Below are 18503 nucleotides of genomic sequence, written 5' to 3' on the forward strand. Positions count from 1 at the left end.
AGTCCTGCCCTTACCCCTTATACTGCCTGGCCTCTTTCATTTCAAGCTGTTTTCAATGAGCTTACTCAATTATGTGTCCTGCAAATGGGGTACCTGGGGTGGAGGACAAACAACAAACTCCATAAGTACATGGAACTCAGAAAAATTCATCTTTTCATACTAAGAAAAAGGATTCTCTTGAATAAAATTTCTGAGAATGGGAAAGTGGCTGAGATAGGAGCATCAGTCTAAGTGTTAGTAAACAGGGTATACTGACTTGGCCTGGAGAGAGGCACTAAAATGTCTTCATCTTTTCAAGATGGGCTGAACTCAGGTCCTGGCTCTTAGAGCATATCTTAAGCACCCAGTCTCACATTGTGCCTGGTAAATGGGCCAGAAGCATTGGGCTGTTTAAAAGTTAGGCAAACTGGGTGTGGTGGTGCGTACCTGTGGTCCCAGCTACCAAAGAGGCTGAGCAGGAGAAATGCTTGAGTCTAGGAGTTCAAGTCTAGCCTAGGCAACATATATAGCAAGACCTCACCTCTAAAAAATAATAATAATTAAATTCTTCAAATCACAATTAGGTAATAGTGACCCTTTTACACACCAGAGTAAAAAAAATATTATTTAATGATATAAAAATCATATATTTAATGAGATTAAAATCATTTTTAATTGTAAGTTTTCTCCTATAAACTGTTTTTAAACTTTTGGCAGCTGCTACTGCTGGTCTGCTAGCAAATCCTATGGAGGAGGATATGAATCAATAAGTAACCAGCAGAGATTTCAAAGAAATGCAGGAACCTAGCCATTTAAGTTTAATTTCACAGACCATGACCTCACAGCATATAAGTACAATATGAGCATTATTTGCAACTGGCAAGACTCTTTTTATGAGGGCATAAAATTCTTTACCTGTCAAAGAGCATGGAGGCTGGCATGTCCTTCACTGCAGGAACAAGGATGAGAACAGGAGTCTCTGTTTAAGAATCACACCCACTGCATTTCTTATTCTTTATAAATGCAGCTGATGCTACACTTGGACCATCCCACTGACTGTCTTTTCTTCTCAAGCACTTGGTATATAAGGAGCACAAATTCCCAAAGAGATTTGAAGTCAGTGTGAAAGATAAAGTCTCTGTACCGGTAGAAAATCATGGAAGGATCAAGAGGTCATTTGGTAGAGCTTCTAAGCATGTGGTTGGTTGACTTATTTTTAAAATTCCAAGTATGTTGTTTTTTAAAAGTGTTCATGTAGCACACATTTTTTATAGGTATAGTGTATTTTAATTTTTTTAGAAAAATGAAGTTTCTTACATTTTTTCCCCAATTTTATTTCCTTTCTCAAAATAGCTAAATTGGATTGCCAAAAATTATTGTTACAATACCTTCTAAATATTTATTGTTATCATGTGTTTGATACACGAGGAAAATGCCATAAACTGTTCATTTTGCTATGCTATTTGTTTTAATTTTGCCGCATTATCAATTTCAGTGTATGTCACCTTTCATCATCCCAAGTCCCTTCTTACAAGCCATTAAAAAAAAAAAAACCCTTCATTGCAGTATAAGGCACCCAACAATCATGTGGTATGAAGCCACAGAAGGGAAGGAACTTCCTCACCATCAGAAGCTAGTTCAGTGGCAGGGTAAGAGCCAGAACTCCTGTCAACTCCAGGGGTGGGCTCTTTTGCAGCACAATATGGAAGTAGTCAAGTTTTTTCTACCTGCTTTCCCTTAGGGTTTGTCTCTGGGTTGTATTTAGTACTTCTATTGACCTGGGTTTTTTTCTCCTTCTAATAGAAAAGAAAAAGAAAGGTATAGTATTTTTGTTTTATGACCCTACCAACGTAGTTTCCAGTATCTTCCCACAAGCTCCCCTGCATCCTCCAGTCTCCTCAGGCACCTACACACACTGCTGTCTTTCCAGTGCTAGGCCTTTGCTCAGAGAGTGTTCTCAGCCTTGCCTGGCCTTCCTGCTCCCCTTGACCCCTTGACCCCTTGACCGGGTCCTTGTAAAGTATCTGAGACTCTTCAACTCACTGTGACATCTCCTTTCTGGAGCTCCTTCATTTATAGACATATGTTTGGGTACCTCCTAGATACCCAACTGTTCCATGGTTAGAGTACAACCTTGTTCTTTTGAGTTTTAAAATTTTGACAGCTTTAGTGGTACAAGTAGTTTCTGGTTACATGGATGAATTGTATAGTGATGAAGTCTGGAATTTAGTGTAGCTGTCACCCAAGTCGTGTACATTGTACCTTATAGGTAGTTTTTCATCCCTCACCTCTCTCCCGCTCCCTATTCTGAGTCTCCAATGTCCATTTTACTGCTCTGTATGCTTTGGCATACCCATAGCTTAAAAGAGTACAATCTTCTAAGAAAAATACTATTCAGTGGTGACCAGATCATCAGATAAGAGCATGGGTCAGAGACCTGGGCTCTTGGCTACCATGCACTGTCATTTGGCCAAGGCAAATCTCTCTGAGCCTTTCTCATTCAAAAGTGGATTTGACTAGAATCCTTGTTTGTTTACCACACTTGCTGAAATCTCCAGAATCACCCAGGCCACTTGATTAACATACCCAGTCTCTGGCCTCTCTTCCAGGGATTTACATTTGGAAGGCACTGCAAGGCCCTGGTCCCTGGGTTTCTAAGGCAGGCGATTCAGGAGCAGGCAGCGCCAGATGATCTGGAAATCTGATTCTGAGGGGAATTTTGCCTCATTCTCCTTTGGATCCACCACACAGCCCACAGAGCAGGTGCACAGGGATTCTTCCATGGTGAGGCTCATTCAGAAGATTCTGTGACTTCCAGTGTTCATTTTTATTCCTACACTGAAGGATCCACATGAGGAGAACCTTGCAAATGTCAGTCCATTCCCTGGACACACATACTGGTTTTCTCAGCACTGAGAGACAAGCTTTGTTCATCAAACAGTGGTTTACTCACAAGCCATTTGAATGACAAAAGTAGAACCCTGCGCCTAGGACAGCTTTGGGCTAGCTGGGTGTGGATTCCTGGCACTGAGTGTTGCCATCCCCCACAGAGAGCCTTGGCATTTCCCATAGCCATTCTGGGTTACTCAGACCCACAGTGGTGCTGCAGGTTGGAACATCTTGGAGGGCAAAGGGATGCATTTCAGGACATGAGAGGGTTAGGAACAGAACTCTCAGGAGAATGTCAACCAACACGCCATTGAGAGGTAGCCCTGTTCACCAAAACTCAGTTACTCTCAGTGCCTCCCAGTAGCTTGCCAAACCAGTGAAGACAGCTTTTCAGGCCTAGGGACCAGGTAAGATGAGGCCCAGCTGTGCCCTGCAGTGCATGGCAGGCAACGCACTCAGGAAGGAGAAGTGTGTGACCCTGAGTGGCTCTCAGACCATCCCCAGACTTAGCTTTTCTCCTGATTTTAGCAGTGCCAATATGTTGAATCCTCTGATGTCTCTGGGAGAGAATCCAGAAGAAAGCCTAGCACTGATTATATTTACAGTAATGCCTCACTTAAGGACGGGGAGATATTCTGAGAAATGCTTCATTAGATTATTTTATCATTGCACGAAACATCATAGAGTGTACTTAGACAAAGCTACAGTGTAGCCTATTGCTCCTAGGCTACAAGCCTGTACGGCATGTTACTATACTGAATACTGTAGGTAAGTGTAACACAATGATAAGTATTTGTGCATTTAAACATAGATAAACAGAAAAGGTACTGTAAAAATATAGAAGGTTAAAAATGGTACATCTGTATAGGACACTTACGAGTGGAGCTTGCAGGACTAGAAGTTGTTCTAAGTGGGTCAGTGAGTGAGTGGCGAGTGAATGTGAGGACCTGGGACAGTACTGTACACAACTATAGACTTTATAAACATGGACACTAAGGCTACACTAAATTTATAAATAAAAATTTTTCTTTCTTCAAAAATAACCTTAGCTTACTGTGACTTTTACAATTTTTTTTAACTTTCTGACTCTTTTGTAATAACAGCTTAAAACACAAACAAATTGTACAGCTGTATAAAAATATTTTTTTTCTTTTTATTTTTTAATTAGAGACCTGGCCTTGCTCTGTCACCCAGGCTGGAGTACAGTGGTGCAATCATTGCTCACTGTAACCTTGAACTCCTGGACTCAAGTGATCCTTTTACCCTAGCCTTCTGAGTAGTTAGGACTACAGGCATGTACCACCAACACCTGATTAATTTTTTTTTTTTTTTTGGTAGAGACAAGGGTCTCACTATGTTGCCCGGCTGATCTGCTGGACTCAAGTGATCCTCCTGCCTTGGCTAGAGTCACAGAATGGAAAAAAAAAAAAAAAAAAAAGAATTTTCCATTCTGTGACTCTTTATTTATTCTATAAGCTTTTCTCTATTTTTAACGTTTTTACTTCATTTTTTTTTTTTTTTTACCTTTTAAACTTTTTAAATTAAAAGCTAGGATATAAGCACCCACATTAGCCTAGGTCTACACAGAGTCAAGATCACCAGTATCACTGTCTTCCATTTCCACATCTTGTCCTCCTGAAAGTCTTCAGAGACAATAACAAGCATGGAGCTGTCGTCTCCCATGATAACAATGCTTTCTTCTGCAATAGTTCCTGAAGGAATTGCCTAAGGCTGCCAGAGGCCGTTTTATAGTTTATATACATACATACATACATACATACATACATACATACATACATACATAAATATATATGTAACATAGAAGGAGTACACTCTAAAACAATGATAAAAAGTATAGTAAATACATAAACCAGTAACATAGTTATTTGTTATCAAGTACGTTCTATACATAATTGTAGTACTAGACTTTTATGTGACTGGCAGCGCATTAGATTTGTTTACACCAGTCTAATCACAAACACATGAGTAATGTGTTATGCTATCATGTTAGGACAGCAGAAGGTGACAGGAATTTTTCAGCTCCGGTATAGTCTTACATGGGACCACTGTCATATATGTGGTCTGTTGACCTAAACATTGTTATGCGGCTAATGACTGTACATCACTACGGAGTCGATTTCAAAGCTTCCAGCCAAATTAGGATTTCTGAAGGAAGATGCCATCATATGCACTGGAGTCAATTTATGCTTTTTTAAAAGTAATTTTTTTTTCTTTTTGGAGACAGAGTCTTGCTAAGTTGCCCAGGCTGGACTCAAACACCTGGGCTCAAGTGATTCTCCTGCCTCAGCCTCCCAAATCACTGGGACTATTGCTGTGTACCACTGCATCTGCCTCCAGAGTTGGTTTATTCCTAAATACCTAGACTGCTTCTGCTCAAACTTCTATCCTGAAGCTTTAGTCACCATCAGATGTTCCAACACCTATATTTAAAATAAGCATTCTCATTCGCAACCACAAGGAAAAACAGATGAGAGGAAGACCCTGAAATTAACTAGAGACTCAACTGAGGAAGAGAGGCAGCCATCAAGCTAACCATGTGGGTTTAAATCCCAGCTCTGTTCCATGTGCCCAGTAGAGCATTTTCAGAAAAAAAAAAAAAAAATCCCAGCTCTGTCTCTCCGTGACCTTGACTTGAACAGTTATGTATTAAAGGTGCTCTACATCTGGGATTCCCTATCTATGAAAGGGCTGTAACAGTCCTAACTTAAAGAGTTGCTGTAAAAAATAGCAAGAAAGTATCTAGCGTGATTAGCACATTGTCTGGAACATAGCTTTCTGGAAATGTCGTTATTGGTAAGTGAGCCAACAGGGTAGATGAAGATTCTTTGTTGCTTCTTCATTATTTTTTCTGAACCTCTTCTCACAATCCAAAATCCTTACTTTTTTGATCACTCAGCCCTTGTTTACATTCTTCCCCTCCCCATCCCAAAAAAGTAATCAGGCTCTTCACTGAGGTATCCACATAATGGTGGAAGATACTGACATGTGGCAGGATACATGCAAAACCCTAGAATGAACAGAGCCCTTGCCCCTGGCCCCTCATCAGTTTTACTTGGGAGAAAATCCATTATTAAATAATTGTGTCAAGAGCAAAATGTACACAAATATTAAGATCAAGGCATAAGAACTCAATAGTCTAAGTTTGTGCATGTTTGCTGTTATGAATAGTTTGGAGGGGAAAAATAACACCTTAAAAGCCCCACATTAAGCTATCAAGACATGCAACTAAGTATGGACAAGTGGCGCATCCCTAATCCGAAATGCTCTAAAATCCAAAACTGTTTGAATGCTGACATGACACTCAAAGGAAATACACATGGGAGCATTTTGGATTTTGGATTTTCAGACTGGGAATGCTCAACCAGCTAAGTATGACACAAATATTCCAAAATCCAGGAAAAAAAATCTGAAATCTGAAACACTTTGCATCCCAAGCATTTCAGAGAAGGGATATTCAACCTGTATATGTATATTTTCTTGTTTATTCCTAACCACAGCTCATTTATAGATGAGGAGAGTATGATCTAGAGAGGTTAAGTAACTTGTGTGAGATTGCCCTTCTAGGAACAGATTTTAAACCCAGCTGTGTCTCACTCCAGAGTCTATGCTCTTAAACACTACTCTAGCCTGTCTCCTCTGATGATGTTCTTGGAAGGTATATTTTCATCTGAAAGAGGACCTCCTGAATGCTGCTTCAGCTTAGGGAATTACTCTCTAAAGGTACAATTATGACAGTGGGAACAATTTGGAGGCAATTCTGGCTTCACTGGTGCCTTCAGCTCACTCTTTTTACATTGGAGTCAGGTCTGTGTGGTATGTATTCATTTCCTCATTCAGCAAATAAGTATTCAGTTCCTGCTCTGCACCAGGCACTGTACCAGACATGAAGGATCCAGGGAGTGGTTAGACCGGGAGTGAGAAAGAGAAGCCATGAAACATAATTTTCACCATATTTCCCATTTAATCTTCAGACTAACCCTAGGAGCGAGTTCCTGTCATTACACACATTGTGTAGATAAGGAAACTGAGAAGCTGGTATTAAGTCAAAGCTAACACCAGTAGGAATTGAACCTAGACAATATGACACTAAAACTTAAGCCCGTAGCCATTTCTTCATCTCTCCAAATTGAATAATTAGCCCCGATCATTTCCGGCTACAGCACCTTCTTTTTATCCAGTTTTTCAAAAGCTTTGATGCACAATAAGCTAAGTGTGTGTGTGATTTTGTGGCCATTCTACAATAGGCACACAGTTCTTGTTGCAATTGCCTACAGAGATTTTTTTAAACTTTGCTTTAATTGCCTACAATGTTAGTATGAACAGAACAAAAACTGCTAGCAGGGCTTCCGTACTAGGTTCCAAGGGAGTAGTAGGACTTCAAAATAAACATTGACGGGGATGGAAAATGTTGAGTTGCCTTGCTTGTAGGTTTTGGCTTATTTATTTTCATTTTATGGGAACAGGCCTGTCAACTCTAAATGCATCTGGCTCTAGCAGAGGAAAAGAAAGGAAAAGCAGGAAGTCCATTTTTGGCAACAATCCGGGCAGAATGAGCCCAGGGGAGACAGCATCATTTAACAAAACATCTGGAAAAAGTAAAGTTACTTTCTTACAATATCTTTGCTTGATTCTGCATGCTGGATGATTTAGATATTCCACTTCCTCTGGATTTTTTATTTTTTATTTCTATGAACGTTAATATTGTCTTAGTATAAATATTTGTAATTGCTAATTTATACTTACTAAAAATAGCATTTCAGGCCAGGTGCAGTGGCTTATACCTGTAATCCTAGCACTTTTGGAGGCTGAGGCAGGTGGATCACTTGAAGTCAGCAGTTCTAGACCAGCCTGGACAACATGGTGAAACCCCTTCTCTACTAAAAATACAAAAATTAGTCGGGTGTGGTGGCTCACGCCTGTAATCCCAGCTACTGGAGAGTTTGAGGCAAGAGAATCGCCTGCCCAGGAGGTAGAGGTTGCAGTGAGCTAAGATCATGCCACTGCACCCCAGCCTGGGCAACACAGCAGGATTCCATCTCGAAAATAAATAAACAAATAAATAAAAATAACATTTCACTGAAGATGTTCAGTGTTTGCCTCAAAGTAAAAATTAGAGGCATCTTGGAATACTCAAGTGGTTTCTTGGAACTGTTCGCTTCACCATTATAACTCCAGAAGACATATCTATTTCTAGTTACTTTTTTTATGAAAGTAATAAATTCTCATAGTTAAAAACTCAAACAATACAGAGTATTATTAAAATTCCTTTCCACTCAATGTCCTGGTGCTATTCCCCAGAGGTAACCACTGTTAAGTTTGTGTTTTGTTAAAGAAAAAATAAGATCCTTTTAAAGATAATCCAAATGGGATACAGGCATACTTTGGAGATATTGCAGGTTTGGTTCCAGACTGCTACAATAAAGTGAGCCACATTTTTTGGTTGTTGTTTCCCAATACCTATAAAAATTATGTCTACACTATATCATACTCGGTTAAGTGTGCAATAGCATTATGTCTAAAAACAGTGCATATACCTTCAATAGAAAATACTTTATTGATACAAAATGCTAACAATCATCTGAGCCTTTAGCAAGTTGTAATCTTTTTGCTGGTGGAGGGTGTTGCCTCGATGTTGATGGCCACTGATTCATCAGGTGGGTGGTTGCTAAAGGCTGCGGTGTCTGGCAATTTCTTACAAGACAGTAGTGAAGTTTGCCACATCAACCAACTCTTCCTTTTACAAACGATTTCTCTGTATCATGCGATGCTGTTTGAGAGCACTTTACGCACCGTAGAACTTTCAAAACTGGAGTCAGTCCTCTCAAACCCCGTTGCTGCTTTATCAACTAAAGGTATGAAATATTCTAAATCTTTTGTTGTCATTTCAACGTTCACGGGTTTTTCACCAAGAGTAGATTCCATCTCAAGAAACCACTTTCTTTGTTCATCTGTTAAGAAGAAACTCCTCATTCATTCAAGTTTTATCATGAGATTCCAGCAATTCAGTCACATTTGCAGGCTACACTTCTTTGCTGTTACTCATATCTACAGTTACTCTCTCTACTGAGGTTTTAAACCCCTCCAAGTCATCCATGAAGTTTGGAATTAACTTCTCCCAAACTTCTCTTAATGTTGCTCTTTTGACCTCCTCCCATGAATCATGAATGCTCTTAAGAGCATCTAGAATGGTGAATTCTTCTTAGGAGATTTTCATTTTATTTTCACCAGATCCATCAGAGGAATCACAATCTATGGCAGCTTTAGCCTTCTGACATTTACTTCTTAACTAAGACTTAAAAGTCCAAATTACTCTTTGTCCAGGCTGCAGATGGGATACTGTGTTAGCAGACATGAAAAATCATGCTGTAAACAGGCATGCTGTCATCTAGCCTTCGTTGTTCCATTTATACAACACTGGCAGAGTAGATTTAGCATGATTCTGAAGGGCCCTAGGATTTTCAGAATGGTCCATGAGCACTGGCTTCAACTTAAAGTCACCTGTTGTATTAGCCTCTAACAAGAGACAGCCTTTTCTTTAAAGCCAGGCATTGACATCTCTTCTTTTTAGCTATGAAAGTCCTAGATGACATCTTTTTCCAATAGAAGGCTGTTTCATTTACATTAAAAATCTGTTGTTTAATGTAGCTACCGTCATCAATGATCTTAGCTACATCTTGCAAATAACTTGCTGTAGCTTCTCCATCAGTACTGCTGATTTTGTTATGGTGACGGCTTTTCCTTAAACCTCATGAACCAACCTCTGCTAGTTTCCAGCTTTTCTTCTGCAGCTTCCTCACTTCTCTCAACCTTCATAAAACGGAAGAGAGTTCAGGGCTTTGCTCTCGATTAGGCTTTGGCTTAAAGTATATTGCAGCTGGTTTAATATTCTATCCAAACCACTAAAACTTTCTCCATATCAGCAATAAGGCTGTTTTGCTTTCCTATCATTCGTGTGTTCACTGGAGTAGCACTTTGAATTTCATTCAAGAACTTTTCCTTTGCATTCATATTTTAGCTAACTGTTTATCACAAGACACCTAGCTTTTGACCTATCTTGGCTTTTGACATGCCTGCATCACTAAGCTTATTTCTAACTTTTGATTTCAAGTGAGAAATGTGTGACTCTCCCTTTCACTTGAACATTTAGAGGCTACTCTAGGGTTATTAATTAGCCTTATGTCAATATCATTGTGTCTCATGGAATAATGAGGCCTGAGGAGAGGGACAGAGATGGGTGAACAGCTGGTGAGTAGAGCAGTCAGAGCACACACATTTATCAATTAAGTTTACCATCTTATGTAAACTTGAGACAATTACAATAAAACATCAAAGATCACTCATCACAGATCACAACAGATATAATAATAATAAAAATTTGAAATTTTGCAAGAATTACTAAAATGTAACACAGAGATATACAGTGAGTGCATGCTGTTGGAAAAATTGCACCAACAAACTTGCCGGAGGCAGGGTTGCCCCAAACTTTAAATTTGTGAAAAATGCAGTATCTGCAAAGTGCAATAAAACAAAGCACAATAAAACAAGGTATGCCTGTATAACCAACACACTTGGATAACCTTTGTACTTGCTATAACTTTTCACGTAATTTTCTGTACATATAGCTTCCTTATTCTAATGCCTGTGTGGTGGTCCACTGCATGGACATACTGTCGTTTATTTAATCAATTCTTCACTGATCCATTTGGGTTGCTTCTTGGTTCTGTTATTTCCTATGAAAAACAATGCTGGAGTGAATACCCTTGTACATATATTGTTTATTTGTACAAATATACCACAACACAGATGAAGTACAGAGGCAAAGAACTTCCAGGCTTTTAATTTAAATTGATGTTGCCATACTCATTTTGTTTTGTTTCTTGTGGGGTATTGTTTGATTTTATTTTTTGTTCTCACCATATTGCCCAGGCTGGTCTTGAACTTCTGGGCTCAAGCAATCCTCCCACCATGACCTCCCAAAGTGCTGGGATTACAGGTGTGAACCAGCACACCCAGCCACCACACTCATTTTAAAACTAAGTAGCCACCATGTTGTTTTAAGGTTGCGAACTAACTCACAAGTAAAATCCAACAGGTATTCTGATGTGGTTTACATGCTGTGACTGTTTACTGGGATGTTGTTCAGGTTTATCTTTCTAAAATATTTAAAGTTTTCTACACTAATCTGCGGCTAATCTCTTGGGTGGTTTAGGTTCCTGTGAAGGAATTCGACAGACCTGGGAGGAATCTTCTTCCCCTCTCAACCCAACCACCTCCCTCAGCGCGATCATTAGAACTCCCAAATGTTATCATATCTCGTCGCTGAATGAAAATGCTGCCAAACGTCTATGTCGCAGGTATTCTCAGAAACTGATCCAGCACACCGCCTGTCAGCTGCTAAGAACTTATCCTGCTGCCACCCGCATCGACTCTTCCAACCCGAACCCCCTCATGTTCTGGCTCCATGGGATACAGCTCGTGGCACTCAACTACCAGACCGATGGTAAGGGACCTGCATGCTCACCTCTCTCCTTTGCATCTTACATTTCAGTAAGTGCAGTTTGACAGTTTTTCAAAGGGGCAAGATTCCAGACTGGGGCACACTGTATGTGAGAGTGAAAATATGATGACAGAAAACAGAAGTGAATTTGATACTGAATTGTGCCTCTCATGTTTCAGATTAAGGTAACAGAAAACAACCTCGAACGTGCCTGTAAGGTCTCCTGATCCTGCCCCTTTTTAATGCAATTTTCAAATACCAGGCTGCTCTTGACAGAGCTGTGCCCAATTTATGTTTAAAGCTCTTTGGAGCAGGGATTTCCTAACACCGCGTAGTTAGCCTGTCTCACTCTGCAGTTATTCTTGCAGTCAAAAAGGAGTGTTGCTTCAGCCACTTTGCAAATTACAACCATTTTACCTTCTTATCCTTTTGGAATTGAGATGGAGAATAATGGTCAGTGCCCTCAGAGTAGCTAGCAAAAGGAAAACAAGTATGTGAAGTACCTGAACAGAGTAAGTAGTGATCATGTTTCTCCACTAGACTCTGATATGAGGCCTACATCTCCAGCGTAAAAGCTGTCATTTATTGCATGCTCACTGTGCATTAGGCAGTATGCTTAATTTTTGACCCACTATTATCTTATCTTTACAACAGCCCTAAAGTTGGGTACCTTTATGATCCCCATTTCTCAGATGAGCAAACCAAGGTACAAATTAGTTAATTTGTTCGAGGTTACAGGATGACTTGTAATAAATTCAAGGATTCTGGAAGTTTAAAGGATAAAGTATTTTGTTTCCACTTGGTTATGGGGGAGGAGAGGTGCTGCAGAAGGTGAAGAAAGAGAAGACAAATGTTTCCTAAAACCTCGTTCATAAACCATAGTCTTTCTTTTGAATAGTCAAGCAGCAGGCAGCTGTTATCGCTCTTCTCACGTGAACTGAATCCAGTCTCATCTAACCATGCTGAACCACAAACCACAGTATGGCCTTGTCTCCAGCTGAGGTCAAACCACAGCTTTAGCTCTGGGACCAGCTGGCTACCTGGCACTGCTGCCAACAATACCCGTTGGTGGATAACCCCAGGGACATATGATTAGAGGAGATATTGGTCACATTTCTGCCCTTGTATGTGCTGCTTTCAGTTGAAATTAAATAAGACAATGCCAGTGAAGTACCATAATTAGCATAGTGCCTGGCATATAGAAAGCATTCCTCAAAGGTTAACTATCATTGAGTGTGTTTGATAAGTTATGAAAACAGTATGATTTGGGCTCACAAATGGAAATAATCATGAAATACTCTCAAAGTTGTAAAAAAGTTATTTTTTATTTCCGTTCACTCTTTCCTGAGTGGCTTGTGGGTTCACATCTCTAGCCCTGTCGGTAGTCCTGTATCCACTGGTGCCATTGGCTATTATACCAGCATATTTTAAGTAAACTGAAGTGACTATCAAAGAATTTTCACAAGAAAATGGAACTGCATTTGGTTTTTGATGTGCCCTTTCTCCAGAAGTGCCAGGACTGGTACAGACATACTGGCTCCACTGATGGCAAAAGGAAGCCACAGGTGAAGGAGACACAGGGAGCTGCCACTCCATGGGCCACCCTGCAGTCCAGAAGTACAGACTAAGGCTGCCTGTCCTCCACACACCCCTACTGACTTTGCCTCTCTTTCAAATCAAGTTGGGATTGGGAGTACATCTTTAAGCCATCCCACTCAAATGACAAGTTTCTCTGCATAATCTTCCAAACTGGGAAAAAGTGCTATCATATAACGTCTCTCCATTCAATGTGCTGATTAAACACCTCCCATGTTGGACAAAGTACAAGCTACATGCAGTATCAGTGTGTACATCTGTAAAAATGGTCTTCATTTCTGCAAACTAGGGGTAGAGCCTGGTTTAATATTAATACTTTGCACACAGTGGATGCTCAGCAAATGCTTAGTAAAAAGAAAAACCTCTTTTTTAAAAAAAAAATTATGCTCTTTTGAATAATAGGCTTTCCCAATCCTCAAATATAGGGATAAATATGAGAATGGTGTCTACATAATGCAGAGTATTTTAAGGAGTAGAAGACCATCAAGGCAGTGGTATGCTTGATCTATCATGTGCGTTGATTCAGAGGTGTAGCAGGGTTACACAGATGTGTGCACACTCTTTCACTTCATTGGAATGAAGATTTTTAAAATGAAGATTTTATAGCCCCAGATGAAGTTCTGGGACCACGTCCAGGGGACAGCAAGAGGGCTATATTTGAGGTCCCACCTTTATTCCAAACTGTACAGCTCCACATGGATCTCTTTTACATGTTAGGCCAGCAAATAAGATTTCAGTTAGAATACTGAGCATCAGGGGAAAGAGCTGATACATGCTGGGCTTAATACCTAGAGGATGGGTTGATAGGTACAGCAAACCACCATGGCATATGTTTTCCTATGTAACAAACCTGCACATCCTGCATATGTACCGTGGAACTTAAAAAAAATAATTGTTAAAAAGCTTCAAAGTTGTAATAGCTTTAGAGTTTTGGCTTTACAGCTTTAATGTTTTGGGAAATTATTAGGATAGACACGGTGCTACTGAAGTCACTTGAGGTTGATGTCATGAGGACAAAAAAAGTTACTGTTTATTGAGTACCTTCTATGTGCCAAATCTCATTTACCGTATCCACACCCCTGTAAGATGCACATTATATGGCTCAGTAGTTAAGATTGGGAACAACAGGTCAGGCAATCTGGGCTCAAATTATAGCATCCACCACTTACCAGTTATGTTCCTTGGGTGTTTTCAATTCTTTGTGCTTCAGTTTCCTCATCCATAAAAATGTAGATACTAAAAGGAGTTGCTTCATAGGTTATTGGGAGGTGCACCTAAAGTGCTCAGAATGGTATCTGGTCCTTAGAGTGCAGAGTGTGAGCTGTCATTGCTGTTGTTAGTACTATATGTCCATTTCACCTTTACCAACTCCATATGAGCTAGTTGGCTTCACACTCTTCACCACTTTCACCATGTCTGTGTTCCTCTGTGACAGAGTGGCCTGAGAAGAGAATTTTCTCCCAAAGCAGGTAAGGCAGCACGGCCACAATGAACCAGTCACTTCAGGACTGGCAGGGACCTGAGAGATGAGGTCCTCTATACTATACTCATTTTACAGATAAGTAGCTTTCATATGTCTAAGACATCTTACATCAGAAATCCTGCACACACTACTGGCCAACCCCACAGACATGGAAAAATTTTACAGACAAGACAAGTAAAGGCTAACTTCTCCTTATTCCAAGGCACTTACTGCACTTTGCCTTGATCCATGTACAAAGTTTATTCTTGCACATGGAAGGAATCTATTTGAGGGAATATTCATCAGGTGTGTCTCATCAACTCAGTTGGGCAACTTCTATTCAGACTTGCACCATCAGATGAGCATTTCAGTGTGTAAGAGCCCAGAAAGAGTGCAGGAATCCAATAATTCATCAAAGAACTGTGCCAAATAAAATTTGGCAACAAAAACCTCAAAGCCTTTGTGAGGATTCCCGATGTTTATGATTGAGGAGATTGTGGACATGATGTGAATCAGATGTGATAGGGTTCTTTTTTTTTTTTTTCATGTTTACAATTTTTTTTAAAGAAGTAGATGTAATTTATGGGTTGAAATTGATATTTTAAGGAAAAGCATGTTTTTTCTGGCTATTCTCCTTTCTTTTACAATTAAGATTTTATCTTACATTTGAAATAGCAAGAATTGTCCATACCATTATCTGCATGGTTTAGAGATAAGCCATTATTCCTTTCCAAAATTTAGTATAAAATGAGGTACAGTTGGCCCTCCATATCCTTGGGTTCCACATGTGTGGATTCAACCAGCTGTGGGTTGAAAATATTCATGAAAAAAATGGATGGTGGCATGTGCACTGAACATATACAGCCTGTTTCCTTGTTATTTTTCCCTAACAATACGGTATATCAACCATTTACATAGCATTATTAAGTAATCTAGAGATGATTTTAAGTATACAGAAAGGAAACACATATTCAGGGCAACTTTAATCTATGCTCCAGGGGAAAAAGAAAAAGTATACAGAATGATGGTATAGGTTATAATGCAAATTCTACACCATTTATATCATGGACCTGAGCATCTGTGGATTTTGGTAACTTCTCATAGTCCTGGAACCAATCCCCCATGGTCAACTGTATTTTCACAAGATTTTTCACACAGATGTAGCAAATTTTTATTTGCAAAGGAGTTTTCAAGTGGTAGAACCTGGTTTGGTGTGGTAACACGGGGCATAGCCAGACTGTAAGCCCCATAGGGACAGGAATTTTTCTCTTATTACCTGCTGTATCTGATCCCTAACACAACCTGGCACATAGTAGGCATCTATCAATCTGTGGGATGAATGGGTGATTATCTCTTTTTCATGCCGGAGCTTAGGGACGGCGTCTCACTTTGTCACGAGGCTGGAGTGCAGTGGTGCAATCCTGGCTCACTACAGCCTCTGCCTCCCAAGTTCAAGCGATTCCCCTGTCTCAGTCTCCCAAGTAGCTGGGACTACAGGCACATGCTACCACGCCTGGCTAATTTTTTGTATTTTAGTACAGACAAGGTTTCACCATGTTGGCCAGGATGGTCTCGATCTCCTGACCTCGTGATCTGCCCACCTTGGCCTCCTAAAGTGCTGGGACTACAAGCATGAGCCACTGTGCCTGGGCCTTGAATTTAAAATTGATAAGATGATACTTAAATAACAAAGTAACAAGCTATATTGGCTTTGTTGTTTGTTTTACAGATCTCCCTTTACATTTAAATGCTGCAATGTTTGAGGCAAATGGTGGTTGTGGTTATGTTTTGAAGCCTCCAGTTCTGTGGGACAAGAACTGTCCCATGTATCAGAAGTTTTCTCCACTGGAAAGAGATCTGGATAACATGGACCCTGCAGTCTATTCTTTAACCGTAAGCGCATCCCTATTGAAAGAACATAATGTTGAGTTTAAGCCTGCCTGAAAATGAACTGGTTTTACATTCAAGGCCTTGCAAAGCTGTCATGTCACAATTTTGGTCATACAGATTTAGTTCAGAATCACTTCTTTATTTCCCAGGAAGCAGTAGCTATGGCCAGGCAAGTTGTCGCCAGACACTGTGTTTGCCAGAGCCCAGCAGGTGGGGTCACGAGGTCCCTGCTTCACCTGATGTACTGATGATGCTAACTCTGTCTTCCAGGGCGCACAGAATCATAACTACGAGTATATCCCATGAAAGTTGGTGAGCTGTGTATTAGGTCAGCTCATGTTAAGCTCCAAAAGCTCTAAGATCAGATAAATTTGCATCAACATATGAATACAATTAAATATATGTCCTCCTTGTAGTTAAACCTTTATCATTCCTGTGCCTTTCCTTATTCCTTTTCACCTAATTAACTTATTGTCAAAACTCCACAGACTCCTCTTAAAAACAGAGACCTGGCCAGGTCTGGTGGCTCACGCCTGTAATCCCAGCACTTTGGAGGCCAAGGCAAGCAGATTGCTTTGAACTCAAGAGTTCAAGGCCAGCCTGGGCAACATGGCAAAACTCTGTTTCTACAAAAAGTAACAAAAAAGTTGTTATTTATAGTTGGGCTATTTGGGAGTCTGAGGCTGGAGAATCACTTGAGTCCAGAAAGCGGAGGTTGCACTAAGCCAAGATTGCACCACTGTACTCCAGCCTGGCTGACAGAGCGAGACCCTGTCTCAAAAAAAAAAACAAAACAAAACAAAACAACAACAACAAAAAACAGCAGAGACCTGGTCTTCTCTTTCCACCTTTAGATCTTGTCTCCCTCCATAGGAAGAATGCCAAGCAGCCCTCCAAGTACAACCCCCCCGCCCCAAGTCCCTGGGATAACCCCATTCATAGACTTTCCTACCACTCAAACTGCTTTTTCTCTTTCCCTAAGACAGTAGGGAAGTAGCCCCTTTCCTGTTTGTTTATTTTAGCTAGAGGTGAGGGTAGTTTTATCTGTTTACAGAAAGCTGTGAATTAATTCCTAACATGTCTGCAACTTGCCCCCAAAATGAAACTATTCAAGAAAAAGACTTTGAAGTTATAAAACATATTCCTATGGTATTTTGAACAGAATATTAGTAACAAATTTATGATTATCTTGCATAAAGTTGTTTTTCTCCTAGGCTTTGGTGAGAAATTTAACTTCATCTTGTTTGGTTTTTGAAGATACTTGAACGTTCTGATAGTTGAAAGGTTACAGTTAAGTGAATGCTGTTGACCAAATAGGCTTTTTACGTGATTCTAGTCATGCGATTACCCGGTCACAATCACTTACTTTTTAACAGTTTTGTTAATCATTCACTTTGTCCATTCCAGTGTTCTTGGACTTCCTTTGCAGAGGGAAGCAGTGAGGTATAGAGATTGTCTTTGCTTTTCATCCTTGGTGACTTTGGTCGCTTGTGTCTTCCCTCACCACAGATTGTCTCTGGTCAGAATGTGTGCCCCAGTAACAGCACAGGAAGCCCGTGCATTGAAGTCGACGTCCTGGGCATGCCTCTGGACAGCTGCCATTTCCGCACGAAGCCCATCCATCGAAACACCCTGAACCCCATGTGGAACGAGCAGTTTCTGTTCCGCATTCACTTTGAAGATCTTGTATTTCTTCGTTTCGCAGTTGTGGAAAACAACAGTTCAGCGGTAACAGCGCAGAGAATCATTCCACTGAAAGCTTTAAAACGAGGTAGAATAAAACTGTCCAAATGTTAATAATTGTCATAGCTAGGTGGTGGATGTCAGAATTTCCTTATACTCTTCTCTCTTGTGTTTGACATTTTCCTATTAAGAAATTGAAATAAGCAAAAGGAAATACAAATTTGAGCACTTTTGAAGCATGTCTCAAAAGAAGTTGTTTTTTTTTTTTACTCTTTTTTTTCCCCAGAGGCTCGCTCTGTTGCCAGGCTGGAGTGCAGTGGCGCAATCTCCACCCACTACAACCTCTGCCTTTCGGGTTCAAGCAATTCCCCTGCCTCAGCCTCCCAAGTAGATGGGATCCCAGGCACATGCCACCACGCCTGGCTAATTTTTTGTATTTTAGTAGAGCTGGGGTTTCACCGTGTTGGTCAGGATGGTCTCCATCTC

The 18503-nt window shown here is 40.3% G+C and overlaps 2 protein-coding genes across 15 annotated transcripts in view; one reads left to right on the forward strand and one right to left on the reverse strand.

Moving 5' to 3' along the window:
* The window catches only part of PLCE1 (phospholipase C epsilon 1), a 375911-nt gene that overhangs the window by 332190 nt on the left and 25218 nt on the right, over window positions 1–18503 (forward strand). For all 11 annotated transcript variants that reach the window (XM_078346073.1, XM_078346074.1, XM_078346075.1 and 8 more), the window contains 4 exons: window positions 7353–7484; window positions 11099–11389; window positions 16174–16337; window positions 17844–18105. In XM_078346073.1, the coding sequence (XP_078202199.1) occupies window positions 7353–7484; window positions 11099–11389; window positions 16174–16337; window positions 17844–18105 (849 nt within the window). The remainder of the gene's footprint in view (window positions 1–7352; window positions 7485–11098; window positions 11390–16173; window positions 16338–17843; window positions 18106–18503) is intronic.
* The window catches only part of NOC3L (NOC3 like DNA replication regulator), a 92284-nt gene that overhangs the window by 8332 nt on the left and 65449 nt on the right, over window positions 1–18503 (reverse strand). For 2 of the 4 annotated variants that reach the window (XM_035268511.3, XM_078346088.1), the window contains one exon: window positions 8428–10619. The exons of 1 other annotated variant lie outside the window; for it this stretch is intronic. In XM_035268511.3, the coding sequence (XP_035124402.1) occupies window positions 10613–10619 (7 nt within the window). In that variant the 3' untranslated portion in view covers window positions 8428–10612. Of the gene's footprint in view, window positions 1–8427; window positions 10620–16998; window positions 18201–18503 lie in introns of those variants that run through there. One more of the 4 variants, XM_035268509.3, reaches the window with a different exon arrangement.

This window comes from Callithrix jacchus, chromosome 12, assembly GCF_049354715.1.
Source record: "Callithrix jacchus isolate 240 chromosome 12, calJac240_pri, whole genome shotgun sequence".
NCBI classification, from domain to species: Eukaryota; Metazoa; Chordata; class Mammalia; order Primates; family Cebidae; genus Callithrix; species Callithrix jacchus.